General features: G+C 38.2%; 1 protein-coding gene across 2 annotated transcripts in view; it reads left to right on the forward strand.

The window, feature by feature from the left end:
* Nucleotides 1–7,570, forward strand: part of kirrel1b (kirre like nephrin family adhesion molecule 1b) — a 69,189-nt gene extending 61,619 nt beyond the window's left edge. For both annotated transcript variants that reach the window (XM_085141477.1, XM_085141478.1), the window contains exon 15: nucleotides 699–7,570. In XM_085141477.1, coding sequence (XP_084997603.1) covers nucleotides 699–1,364 — 666 coding nt within the window. In that variant the 3' untranslated portion in view covers nucleotides 1,365–7,570. The remainder of the gene's footprint in view (nucleotides 1–698) is intronic.
* Nucleotides 7,571–15,031: the final 7,461 nt, after the last annotated feature.

Consider the following 15,031-nt stretch of genomic DNA (forward strand, 5'->3'; position numbering starts at 1 on the left):
AACCCTTTATATCCCCTGTAATTATTAAAGTTCTGATAGTACCGATGGTAAATGTAATTAGAGTAAATATCTGCCTTTGGTAATATTTTGGTATTTAATAATTAATTTCTATTACACATACACGGTGCTGCATTACTCATATCATTACATTTTTGTGTGTATGCATGAAACAACAGCACACCACCATTATCACCATGCATATCTTGTGACACTCTACAATTTCAGGAATATAAGACAACATAATGCAAGATTTGTAGAACTCTAATTTAAGTTTTATTTTTAGATTATTATACTTTTTTCTCTTTTGATTTGTTTTGTAGCAACAGTGTAATATAAAATACATATCCTAAACAAGTGGTAAAAATATTCACCACTTGCTTGGCATACTAACCCTTTAGTAGTCTATAAAAAGCATTAATGCCTTACTAAGAATAGATCATATTTAAAAGATGCATACATGTCTTAAACCTGGATTATATACCATTGGCCAGCAGATGAGGGGTGGGGGTTGGGGGCGACTCCAATGGATTCAAAGAAAAATCTAAGCTGGCTTTTTTATACACTCTGTACAAAAGAGACTGTTTTTGTAATAGAAACAAAGTGTAAACTAAGCTAACACAAGCACAGAACAGATCGTATATGAAGAGAGAGAAATATTAGGATTTACTGAAAAATCTATATTCTTTTTCTGATCACAGGATCCAACCAATGGCTACTACAATGTCCGTGCTACAACCCATGACGAGGCGCGCCCCCAGTCCCGGGTCGTCCACTACCAGGGAGAGTTTCGCTCTCCAAACCCAAGCAGCGGACCAGCAGGAGCCACTTCCAGCGGACCCTCTGCGTCTGCCAGCGGTGCAGTTCCCCCCAGTGCGGTGCCGGGCTCAAGAGCTGGCTGCTACGACCCCCGTCCACCATCCAGGATGTCCCATTCTACTTATGCCCAATTCAACACATTCTCCAGGGCAGCACAAAGCCAGCAAGCCCCTGCTAATCCAGCTCTTCAGTCACCCGGAGAATACCCTGGAGACTGTGGCCTGCTGGAAAGTACCACCCAACTGGCTTATGACAACTACGGATACCCTTCCCAGTATCCCAGCTACCGCATGGGCTTTGCTCCACCCATAGAGGAAGGGCCAGCCTATGAGATGTACCCAACGGGACAAGGGACAGGGCCAGGGCCAGGTCCAGGACCGGCACCGGGGCCAGGACCGGGGCCAGGACCAGGACCAGGACCAGGACCAGGACCACAAAGTCCTGAAACAGGGCTGGGAAAGTATGGAAGCTCCACTCGCTTCTCATACTCATCTCCACCTTCTGACTATTCGCAGAGACACACACAACGGATGCAGACTCATGTGTGAGAAAGTGGTATACAGGCTTTTTGGATTTGCTTTTTACAGGAGCAGTACTTATTACACAGAAACATAAAAAAAAAATCTTTGAAATCTTCAAAAAATGCCCTCATATCTATACATATACACCTAAGAATCTGTTTTCTGTTTTCATCCTAACCACTGCATGGTATTCGGCTAATTTTCTGAGTTGATAAAACACCCAGCAGTTAGCAGCATCGCATATTGTACGGTTCACAGCAATACATGCAACACATGCACAGCGATATTCATACACATCTAAGAAGATCTTCTGTCTGCAATGTTTATGCTCCAATAAAAACAACAGCGAGAGCCACAATCAAGAGAAAACCGACAAAAAGACAAGAAGAGCACTTTGAAGACACGATGAAGAAGAGGAGCTTAGGGGATGCCGAGTGATCCTTTCTCTTCCAGCAACTCTCATCTTGCTCTTGGACCGTTTTCTTCCATCACATGGTCCTGCCGCCCCATCTCTGTAAATAACCGCACATGGAGATTAGGGTCATTTTAAAGAAATTTCCTTGTACAAAACTATACATTGTGATGCAGTACATTGACCTACAGCAAACCCCTCTGCTAGTCACACGTTTTACATTTAGTGACTCTTACAAATTGCAGAACACACACGTGCAGACACACACAGAGAGATCTCTACAAGCCTATTTGCTTCTATGTATTGCATCAATGGGGCAGCTTGGACTAATAGTATATGTGGCACTTTTTGACTCCCCTTTCCTCACTAAAACTCACCCAATTGCCATTCCTTACAAGATCTACCTTGATTTAAATGGGACAAAGCTTCTTAAGGTGAGTGACCAGAGTGCCAGTGCTTATGTGCCAACACATACGAACTATTAAGACGTGTCTTCTTTTTGTAAAGCGTGGACAATGAGGTGCTCTGGATGATGAGATTTTGTACATGCCACATCTAAGATGACCGGAGCGGTAGCAAGCGTTTCTATGCTCCTTCACCCCATCTTTCATTTTTATCATCATGATGCATTTCTATACATTTCACTCAAGGTCAATGCTATAAATGGTTTTTGTGAAACGAGGTGGGAGTGCTTTTTCATTAAATGAATTTCTGCAATTTGTACAAAAAGATACCTCCCCTATCCTCAGTGTCAAAAACGTATGTGTTTCTATCACTTGCACAGTAGAATAGATTTTTTTTCCATATTTATACGGAATGGTATTGAAAAAAAAAAAAAAAAAACGGCATTCAGAAACATTTTATAGTATTTTTATAAGGAGTTGTGGACCAAAGGTTCAGCGTTTTGGGTGACACTCACTTTTTAATGTGTATGTGGCATCGTATTGGAAACGTTCCTTTACAAAGAGATGGATGGTGTTTTTAAAGTGGATGTTGTAGACTTAAATTAGAAAAAACATGAAGAGCTTCATTTCAGAATGATGAATATCCAGCAAAGGCAAATGTCTTTGATGGATATCTTTGTTTGGTGTGAAGCTCTTTCTTTGACTTCCAGTCTTCTGACTGGACTGCCTTTTTCAAATGTTGACGACATTCAATTGAAATGGATGGAGAAGAAGCAGCTGCTCAGGTTGAGCTGTGCTGTAAACTTTGCAAGCAAAGAGAAGGTTCAAACATATCAAAGTGAAAGTACAGAGGATTCTATCTAGCTCATATGGTACTTTGTACATTTGAAGTATGTGTAAGTATGCTGGTTTCCTCACTGCAGCAGGAATTTGGTGGTATGTTATGTCCGAGATTTTTCCCATTATGTTGTGTCAGCTTTTGATGCATGTGATTGACCTTTAACCCCTATGATCAGCATTTAAAACGTTGCTCCTCTAAAGTAATGTCACTGAATAGCTGTTTGGCCATTTGCAGTGATTATCACACTAATGTTGTCACAATTTGCACACTTTGTTACTGAGATTTGGTTGGATTGCTTCACCGTATAACTTCAAAACTTCACCTTCTGGTGACGTGTTTGTTGATTAGATGCAGCAGCATCAGTCTTCACTATATACTGACCTTTAGCTTATAAGGTTCATCGGCTGATCTCCATTTTTATTGCTCACAAAAGATTAAGACAGTTCACAGTTTTAGCAACTCTTGGGAATTGTACCTTTTCCTAAGAGCACATACTGTACTGTGTATACTTTACTGGACAGACACAGTTAAGAGAGAGCAGAAGCAATAAAGTTTCACCCACTTGTACCTTTATTCTACAGCAGTTAAAATCTGAGAATAGATAATAGTGGTGTTTTAAAATAAGACCCCAGGCTGCAAAGGGAAGCCTGAAATCTCAGCACCTCCAGAGGTAATCATTGAGTGTATCAGCCGCCCTATCAACCCCTCTCGGTATATTATGGTAATTGTCTGCTAAGGGGCTGTAAAAAATGTATTTATTGCCTCTGTTTTGAATAAACACAGAGAAATGAAACCACAGACACACCGTTTCTGATTAGAACATCAGATTGAACCTTGTAGCTCCAAGGTCACTATATAAACCTTTTCGGAGAAAATAATGGCAGGTGGAGCAGCCTTTTAAATTTATATGGTTATCACAGCCTTGGTATTGCATACTATTACCTCTTTACAACCCTTTTACAGAGTTGTAGCTGCGCAGTATTTTGCATCTGACATACAATGTCATTACGACCTTGTGTAGAAGGAGTACATTTGACACAGAAGAGGTACTGAGGCCAACAAATACATGGCCGGGCCATCCAGGTACTTAGTTTTTACCTCTTTACTGTTTACGGTTTGTTGACAGTGGGGACATATGAATATGTAAAAGACACCACAGATGCCAAAAATGTAGACCATGTGTTTAGATTTGGTTCAGCAACGAAAAGATGTGTGATTTGGAAGAGAAGAGGTGTTTACCCCACTGGGTTGTTATTTTATGTCCTTTTCCCCTTTTTTCCATATGTACCTGTCACTGCAATGTGTACTGATGCTCTTATGTAGAAGGAGTACTCTACTCTCTCCCCCATGTCATGTTAATTGCCACCTACAAGCTTCCAAATTTCGAGGATGAACCTGTCTTTTCATGGGGAAAAAAAATCATCGCAGCATAGCTTTCTTCCAAGATTACAACATATGGGGTCGGTATATCTATCTTGCTTGCATAAATGTTTGTATGTCGGGTGTCTTTTTTAGAGAATATATAGCTTCATGAGCTCATGACATTCATCCATTGTTAAATTATTCCATAATCATGTTTCTTTTCAAGAAAATCAGTATTTTATTATTTTTTTCTATTACTTTATAGTGATTCATCACCACTGTAGTTGAAAGCGTGTGATTTAACTTTTAAAGACAGTACTTTATTTTATGTTGTATGCATCAGATAGAGGGGTTCTAATTAATCAACCCAGTGAAAAGTGAGAAGGGTTTTGTGCATCCGTGGCCAAAACGACTGCCCAGCCAGGCCACAAATAGCCAAAATTCTGCCTCAACTAGGCCAACGCAGGCTATATTCAGGCCAGACCAACAGCTAACTGCTCTGTTCCATGCTGTGCTGTGCTGTGACAGGCCCGGCCAACAGTGACTGAAGTGGCTCGGTGTCCATTTTTACCTTTTGGAGTTTCCAGTGAGTGCCAGAAGACTGTGCAAAAATGAACTGAGCAGAAAAACAAATGCAACAGCCATTTGTGTTTATTGTGTTTATGTAAGCTCATATGTGATTGTGAGTGTGTGTGTGGGAGTGCGTGTGTTTTGGCTACATGTAACCCAAGTGTGTTTTCATGTCATCTGAAATATGTGGGAACCACTGGGCTTTAAAAATTAGGGTTTGACTGATATTTTCAGCAAATATAATAGCGATCAAACAGTCGTGTTGTCACCTGCTGGCATGATGGAGATCCCTCCTGACCACAGCTAGGCTACACAAAGAAAATGTAATATTTAACAGTTAAATGAATATTTGAAAATATTTTTTGCAACCCTACTACTGCATAATACTGTGTATACTCTATAATCTAGTTTATATCCAACCTCATCTGAGATCAAAATGGTACTGGTATTCCAAGGTGATGTGCTTTAGTTGTTTCATTAACCTGTAATAGTGTCATAATTTTAATCACCGATGGCAGATTAAAAATTTTCAGTCCATGCGCAAAGTTCAAATGGAAGCTAATCCTATGAGAAATAAACCTTCTGTGTTAAATGACAATGACACAAAGGGACACAGAGCAGTATAGTACACAGCAAATAACTTTGGAAGGAAGAAGTCAGTTTGTGTAGAAGTCTATGGAGGAATAGCCCCAACACATTATCTATGACTTCAATTAACACTTTGCTAATGACTTTATCAGCTCTGTCAATCATTCCAACTCTTACTAGCACAACATGATGTTCACTTTATAAGTTATGGTCTCAGAGTAGAGTATGTTTTCTAAGGCAGTCCGTCCTGACTTTCAAGCTGCAGCATCCTTTGATTTTGCTGCCAGTTTCACTTCTGCTCATGACGTCGGGACCCCAAGAAGTTGACTGAGAAAACACTCAAAGCTGTCAAAGCAAGTCACAGTTGATAAAACTATTTCCCATATGCAGTATTTAATGAAGAGCAGTGAATGGAGCTCATCAGCAAAAATAATTGTCAACATCTGCTTCTGGACAAAAAAAGACCACATTTTATTCTAGTGTTCACACACACAGTATCATTCAGAATTAACATGAAACACAAATAAAACTCTGTCAATGGATGTTGATTGGACAAATAACGATTTACAACAGGAAATCCTATTATTGCAACACACTTGTGCACAAAGTATTGTTAAGTCAAAACAGAAAGGCGCGCAACTTTGTTACATTTGGTTGCTTGCATTAAATTTTAAAACGTGTAAAGGTTGATGCTATTAGGGTAATGTTAGCTGCTGTGACCTGATCCGAACTCCTGTAACTGAATTGAATGGCTGAGAATTCTGAGTGGCCTTGAGCGAACAATATCCTCATTTAACCTCACATAATGTGCCCTGTTAGAATAGGAAGGGTTCATTTTCAGGCTCGTCGCGCTTCGATTGGTGCTAAAATTTTAAGGATTCTAAAATGCTTCAAAATGTGTATTTTGACCTTTTTAATACTTACAAAGTTCCATGTAAACAATGTATATGTGGCACTTTAGGAAAAATGAACAGTGCTCTTTGTGACCTTTCAAACAATATATCAGTCAAACCCTAGTGAAAAGCTGAACAGCTGGTAAAACAGACTGAAGGAGACGTGGCGTATAGCCTATGGAAACGAGGAAGAAGCTGAACTGGTCCACTTGTCCCTCATCCAGCTGCTGAGCTTGTCTGCTCTCTGAAACAGCTGCACGAGCGAACAAGATGAACTGATGTTCTGCTTGATATCTTAAAGCATATGATGACAATGATCGGTACAGTGAAATGAAGGTGTACACCGTGACAAAAGAGGGACAGCCTGTGTGCTTAAGTAAGCATATATTCTCCATAATCCTTTTTTTGTTTTTTTTTAAATATCCCTATATATTGTTCACATGTGTATTATGTTCTTGTTGGGTTCTTTGTTTATCCTTTTGTCAAGAAAAGAAACTGTAAACATGTAAGCAAAACATACAAGATATTATTGAAATGTTCTTTTATTTTCATGGTTTTTGTTTATTTCCGTTTTTCTTTCAAATTCTATGTAATTATTTTTTCACAGTATTAAAAAAAATAAATAAAAGAAGACACGGTTTCATAAGAACATTGGTAAAAGCTCCTTTTATTTATGCTACCAAAACCCAATTTTCAGAGAGCTTATTTTATAAAATTATATTTTGTTCATTTTGTAAATGAGACTCCGGGATGGGGCTAAAAATACTTTAAATGTAGTTTGTGCACCTTGTGTGCTGTTGTTTATTTAGGTCATACTCACACTGGCAGTATACAGCACTCAAACAGTTGTTTTGACAGTTTCTCATGTCAAGCAGACTGGAGTGAAAAGTAAGTAAGTGTGTCTATGTATAACACACAAGCAAGAGTGATAGTGTTTACCTGAGTGCGAGGGAGACAGTGGAGCACAGTGCACAAAGCCAAAACAAACATCTGCTGAGTCTTAGTCACTCCTCTCATTTAAAACTCATTTCGGGGTGTCTCCTGAAATGAGTCTTCCCTTCCTCTTCCCTTGCTTCATTTTGTCATTCTGAGTATCTCCTCTCCCTGATTCTCATTATCGTTTTAAATCTTCTCTCTTCCCTCTTGCAGTTTAGATCTCCCTCCATTCCTTTCAGTGTCTGTTTTTCTCTCCATTTGCTTCGACTTGTCACTCCTTCTCACAGATAATATTCTTCTAATTTTCTCTCAACACCTTTCCTTTCACCTGACATTAGTCCTCCTCTGCTCTCCTCTTGCTCTCTCCTCAAACCATCTTGTCCCTTTCTCATCTCTCTAGCATCCTTTGATCTCCTGCTCTTTCACCTGTCCTCTTTCATTTTCATCCTACCACTATGCCATCGCCCTCCCTCTTTTTCAGATTTTGCTATAGCTTCAGTTCTCCTTTCATATCTGCTGTTTTATCCTCTTTATCCTTATCTGCCATCTCTCTTAATTACTTCTTAATTTTCCTCTAAGTCTCACAAGTCTAGTCTTTATCAGTTTTTCAACTCTTACATCTCGTCTTATACTTATCAGTCCTTCTTTAAATCTCCTTTCTCATCCACCTATCTCTCTTTTTTTTTTCACATCTTCACTATTTGTTCCACTAATGACAAGAAAAATGAGTGAAGTGTTGGCAGAGAAAAAAAGCAAAGCTCTGTCAGGGTAAAGGCAGACAAGGACAGGAGACAGACAGAGCATTAAAGCTCTCCTTTGCTTAGTATGTACTATGATTATTGCCTGCTCTCCTCTACCGTTTTCATTGAGGAATAATGTCTGGAATAACCTTCAGCATTGCACTCCCGACTCCAGTGTGGACCCCCCTTCACTCCTCCCTCACCAGCACTTCCATTTTATCCTCTTGTTCCCATTCGAAGCGACCGTTGTATGGATTATGGCCCCTCTCATGCTTGGCACCGCACTCACTGCTTGAGATATATTATCATATTAGTGGCGAATGATGTAATGCATTTCAAGACATTTGTCCTTCGCACACCCTCTGTCCCTTCGCAGATGATGTCACGGGCTTTGTGTCTGGAGGCAGAGAAGTTGTCAAGTGCACTCTGGGTTTTCGCTTGGTGCTGTCGCCATCTAGTGGCACTAGAGCCGATTGCGGTGGTGAGTGAAGAGGAAGGCATGGGGAGTAAATTAGGATGTGGGCAATTATTTATTACTGAAGCAGAGGATAATGTGACTCATAATGGATGTCCTTGGTGTGACTGTACTAATGTGGTCTGTTGGGCCAGGGACAGAAGGGAAGAGACAGACACTTTGGATGTGAGTTGATTACAAATTAGGGTTTGACCGACTGGTTTTGGAGCCTCCTGCCAATGACTTGTTGATAGCACACATGTTAGTCCAATAATCAAGATGTTTTAAATTCATTTCCATATATAAAAAAATATATTTGGTTTTCAATTTAAACCAAAACAATGTATACATAACATTTCCCACTACATAAAGAAGTCTATGAGAAACTGACCCTAACGCAACCTTGATTTATAGTCTCAGTTAAAACGTTCCTAATGAGTTTACTGGGCTGAGTTCTATGTAAGAGAGCATTATGTTCATTTTGTAAATTATGGTCCCATTTAGAGTAAATTAAACATTAAAGAAGGCCATGTTTACATTTGTGGCTACTTATGTGACTGATAAATCCTTACTGTGTGAGCATGGAGTGTCTTATATATCCCCAGCATATCTATCCATTGTCATATTTGGACCACTGAAGGGCCAGAATGATGAAAATATCAAGGCTTCAAATTTCATTCTTTCAGCCTGTATTCTGTTTTTTTCCCCTTTGGTGAAACATTTCCCAAATTTAAACGTATTTTGTGGTAATTTGATTTAAAAGGTTCATTAAACAACATGCAACATGTTAGAATCAAGAGTAAAGGGAGGCTTAATCTGATGGCTTTGTTCTATTTTTCATAATTTTGCTTCAGGTTCAAAGATTTTAAACTGGGCTCGAGACAAAGTTTTAAGATCAAGGACTCACCTCGTTGCCCTTGGCTTTACAAGCTGGTGTAGTGGTTAATTTGTGAATATTCCCAAATAAATGCAAATGGTTCATTAATTTAACACAAAATAGAAAAATAAATAAATAAAATCTGCTCCACAGTCAGTAAGCCTGGAGCATTGGACAGCTAAGGGCTGTTGCCCAATTTGCTCCTTTGTTAATTCAGCCTTGACGTAATCCCAACACATCATCCGTCCTGTGTTATGTCAAAACTGTTCTGCACCGGCTTTTACTCATTAAGCAGTAAATCCTGAGTTTTGTCACCTGGCTCTGAATTATTAACGAGTGGATGAAGGTGCACGATGCATGCAAAGAGCACTGGGTGAAGCTCAGGCAATTTTATTTCACTCCAATGACCTTGTTTAAATTTTTATGTGTGCTGTTTTGCTACCATCTACATAATGCAGAGGTGGAACAAATTTATATCGATTTCTTTTCTGAGTTAAAAAAAAGATAATGCTTTTTGGAATATAATTACTCTCCACAGGTTGTTTCCCACCTAATCTCAAGTAAAATAAAGTAAGAATTAGCAAGAAAAGTAAGAAAAAAGGTAAGTAAAAAGAGCAGGACAAGCACACATAAAAAAAGGATCTTCAATCACTGCATTTAGCTGACGCTCCCTCTCAGTGAAGAATATTATTAGCATTACAAGGTGAAATACAATATCAAATAATTAAAATATGGAGTAAATCAGACACAAATATATTAAGTGGATCAAAATGAAGACTTGTAGCTTCATATAAATCGCTGTTGTGTTGCAGAAGCAGATATATACTGTACATAACATAACAACATAATTTATCAGGATTTAGATAATGATCCAAGCTGCATCGTCTCCCTGTTTGAATATGGATTATTTCAGTCTTGGTCTAACAATCCCTGGCTCATTAGTGAAAACTGATGGCAGTCTCTCCTTCCTCTGTGCAAATTATGCTAAAGCCTCTTCTTTCACAGAGCATTTAAAAATGCAGAGATGCATCGAATCAAGCTATAAACTGACCACTACTCCAATGCCTGGATTTGATTTTCCATTGATTTCAGTTTTATTAGGCCTTTATCTGAACTACTTCCTTCAAAATCATATGAAAAGACAGAAAACCACTTTACACGTGTAAAACATTTAAACTCGGCAGATACAAACACTGCTCTTGTTTTCCATGGAAAGCTTCATGCTGGCATTGCTACCTGCAATGACGAATCAAGAGATTTGTTCTTAGGCTTTGTGAGTATGAGGTCTGTGGATTGAGCATTGGGAAAGATTATCACTGGCTCGTAAGTCATCAAAATGCAGATGATGCATCACAACAAAAGCTGTGATTGTTTGTTTGATAGCACTGGTTTCTTTTCACTCAGTTCTCATTGTTAATCAGAGCAAAGAGATTCACAGTTCTCAAAGGAAAGCTTTTATGCACTGTAAACATTGTCAGATGCTATGATATCCAAAAGTACATAAAATTAGAAACCAGAGCTAACATTAAACCAAGGCAGCTTTTTAATCTGCTTCACATGAATTTAGCCAAATATTATGCAATTATAATATAGAATGGGGCTTAAAACTACTTAAATATTGTTTTAAAAAAGCTGAATTCTTGAGTAAATTGTTTTCATAGAAGTGGCTGAGGATTACTCTACTAATGACAGTGTAGAATTTACTTTGAGGAGGAGGAAGGTGTCACTTAAAACAGAGGTGTGATGATTGCCAGGTCGATGTTACATGATTGTGTTACATGAGAACTAAAAATGAGACTTAAACAGCAAGATTCCTGTCAATTTCTTATTTATATATGTATACATAAATGGTTGTTGCTCATTATGCATGTTTTTGATCACGCTACTTCCTACTTTTCCTTTCTAAATAGACAGCAGTTATATACAAAGGAATAGACCAGCTCCTCTTTAATGGTTTAATATTCTATATGCTGAATAATTTACTTGTTTATTTTCTTTGGTCACACAATTTCAGAAAGAGTTATTTAAATTTAAAGGAGATTAGAAATGAACGATACAACAACAATAACTTTATTTTATGGTAATATCAGTTTTAATCATTTTATTCATTGGGATTTTGAGTTGCTGCACCAGGTACCCAAATCCATTATTCTAAAACTATAAATATGATCCTATTATTACACCACTTCATTATAATTGTAACAACAATAATTACACTAATACTACTACTATTAATAATACTAAATAGCCTCAACTTAAATGCAAACTTTTAATTTTAAGACAGAGAATATATCTGTGTGTACATACATACATGCATAATTTTGTTTTTGTTTCTTGATGCTATATCTGTGCAAAGATGTGGCTTCCCTTTTCTTGTGCCTGTTTTTAAGTGCAAGCATTTGGTATTTGGTAAGGAAGAATTTGGTGTCATTAGATAGTTCTGTTTAAGTGAATGTAATCCTAAGGCTAATACATAAACTGCGTAGTCATCTCATTTATAAATGACAAACTCAACATGAAAAATTGAAACAACCACGGTCTTTCGTCATGACTGATGAGCTCATCACGTACATGCCATTGTCATGTCTGTATGTCATGCAAAGGGGTAAAAAAAAAGAAAAAGAACAGTGGATGCACTAAATTTGCATTCTGTTAAATTCCAGTTGTTGTAGTAATAAATAACTAGGATAAAATAATGTCCTGTTCCTTTCAAACTGTGACGAATGACAAAGTAAGCTTGCAGGTGCCTAAAACTGTGAGCAGAAGAAAACCCCTGCAACAGTTCCACTGAAAAAATGTATTATTTTATCTTTTTGTCCTTAACAGCGGCACCGGTTGTTTTCTCAAGGACAGTAAAAGAACTGGGAGTTTGTTTTTTGTTTTTTTGTTGTTGTTTTTTTAAACTTGCTTCATATACCTAGATGTGCTTAATTAAATTTTTATTTCCAACAATGACTCAGATACCTTAGCTGTATTATTCTATTGTTCAGTATTGTCCCATATTGTTAAAGCATAATTTTAATTCATGTACATTCTTTGAAGTTTTACATAAATGAATCCTATTTGATGCACAACACCAAGCAGTAAAACAGGGTTCAGAAACGTAACAAGAAAGTGTCTGGAAGTCTGGTCAGTCATGTCAGCTGGATCTGACAGATTGGACATTTTGTCTCTCAGAATGACAGTAAGTCTGACAGATAAGCAATTTACTGACACCATTCCCCCAGCTTGGGAATTCACTGTAGAACTAAATTTCTGTAGCATGCAAAACTTTATATGTGAAAGTAAATAAGTTATCAATGGGATTATATCACCAACAGTGATGAGAGGGTCCTTGCGCCTTTGCACAGGTCTGGCCTGGACAAAAAGGAGGAGTACATGCAAAAGAATTAATATATTTTATACAAACTGAAAGATATAAATAATATATGCACACACACACACATATATTTCACTTTGTTAGAGAATCAATAATGAAAGAGTTTTTCTTTCTAATCAGGTTGGTATAGTTTTTGTTAAGTTAGGAGATCTGAGTTGCACAGCAGTGAAGCATGAGACAATTAAAAGTTATACTTTAGCAAACTGACCTGCCAACTCCTCCATGGCTAGTGTTAGCAACAGTTGTGTGCCAGGGCTTTTCAGTAGCTGTTGCTATAGTACCACTATTTACTGCTGCAGCAGCTCTAACAGTTAACATGTTGATTACTTTGACACATTTTGCTGCATCTACTTCTAGTTTTGTTTTTTCTCTTAGCTTTTCAGCTCTTTTACATTAAACTCTGCTGTACAAGTGAATAGGCACAGGGAGAGTAGTGGAGGGGCTGTTTGCATTAAGATCTGATGCGGCAATCCAGGGTCAGTAATGAAGCTACTGTCTGTGCTTTTAGGGCCGGTGCACAGCAGACCTTTAAGCTTATCCGTAGCCTGTATAATTGTATCGACATAGAAAAATTAGATATATATATATTGACCTATCAGCAAATGCCTGGTATGCTAGAGGATCTAGATTGAATAATGTAAGTGTGAATGACAGCAATCAAATGATCATGATAATCACATGATTGAAATTCACCATAGTGCCACATTTTTATTGCTCTGCAACAAATAATGACTTCATGAACCTATATAAATAGTAAGTGCTGGGCCGACCCCTCCCATACACCTGTTCTGCATAGGATCTGAACAAGGGGACAAACAATAGTAGGTATAACCAGAAATTTACCTTCTAAGAGAAAAGAAAAATCAAATTACCTGATGGTTCAGTAGAATTTGATTTTAAAACCTATGCATAGATGTAAACTAACCATTACAGCCAACAGTAAAATAACATGAAACAAATTATGAATATGTTTAAGAGACAACGGGTAAATAACTACATTCCTGACATATGTGTTTCTTTAATCTCACCAGCAGATGGCAGAGGGTGGTTTTGGAGACAGGCTACATTGCCAAGGAGAATTTACAAATAACATTACTGTTTTTGTGCTATTCTACCACTGGTTGCTCAAGGAAAATATGTTCCCTTACTTTTAATTGAACAGGGCAAAAGCTGCTTTCAAGCTACTCTTGGGTTGACGGTAAAGCTGAAAACTAAAACGAAAAACTAAAAATTTAACATTAAAAAGAACATTTGTTAGGTCTTTAAAATGTGTGTCTGAATACTAATTAGTTCTACACTATGAAAACGTTTAGAAGTTATTGCAGGTTGCTATCAGTCCAAACTTTGAGGACATAAGTTATGAGTGTGACTAAACTTCTCACACTAAAGAATTAAAAACGGAAAAAAAATATGGAACAAAACACATCAGATCATTCTGGGGGAAATTATTCTGGATAGATAGACTGACGATGACTGTGTAATGGTTAGGTATAAACGGATGTCACATCATTTGATGGAAATAAGTGAAAAAAATACTTCTCATGCTCATATGCATGCCTGACAGGATTGGTGATACTCTTACTGTGACAATGTGTCACGGTTCTGGGTCCGTTGGACCCAGTATTTTGAGTTTATTATGTTTTGGTTTAATTTTGCATCATGGATTGTTTCTTGTTCTCTTGTTGTGGTTGTGATGATTATTATTAGAGTTTCATGTTTCTGTTATCCATGTTTTAGGAATTGTGGTTTCATGTATAGTTCAGTTCCATGTGTCATTTTCTGTCTCTCTGTGTTGAGTCCGTGTCTCTGAGTTGTGATTCATGTTTCCTGTTTTATTGTGAAAGTCTTTGTCTTATGTTAGTGTGTGCAGCTTGGTTCCCCCCGTCTCGTTAGCCCTGATCTCTCCCAGCTGTGTGGATTAAGGATTATGTGGTGGAAGACACTGGGCACTCCTCTGCAATCCTTTGCTTTGTTTTTGGGACTTCCACGTTCGGAGCTACACAAACTTCCCGCCTCTTCGTCCCAGCCCGGCCCACCGAAAGACTTTCGGCCCGGTCTGCAGGAGGATTTGCAGTCTGGCTTACCTCCCTCTTCCCAGAGTGAGCGACGCTCACGCAGCCGTCGCTCCGCTTCCTCTGGACAGTCAGCAGTGGTGAGCAACAAAGACCAGTGTTGCCAACTTAGCGACTTTGTCGCTATATTTAGCGAGTTTTCAGACCCCCTGGCGACTTTTTTGCT

This window comes from Neolamprologus multifasciatus, chromosome 18 (genome assembly GCF_963576455.1).
Source record: "Neolamprologus multifasciatus chromosome 18, fNeoMul1.2, whole genome shotgun sequence".
In the NCBI taxonomy this organism is placed as follows: domain Eukaryota; kingdom Metazoa; phylum Chordata; class Actinopteri; order Cichliformes; family Cichlidae; genus Neolamprologus; species Neolamprologus multifasciatus.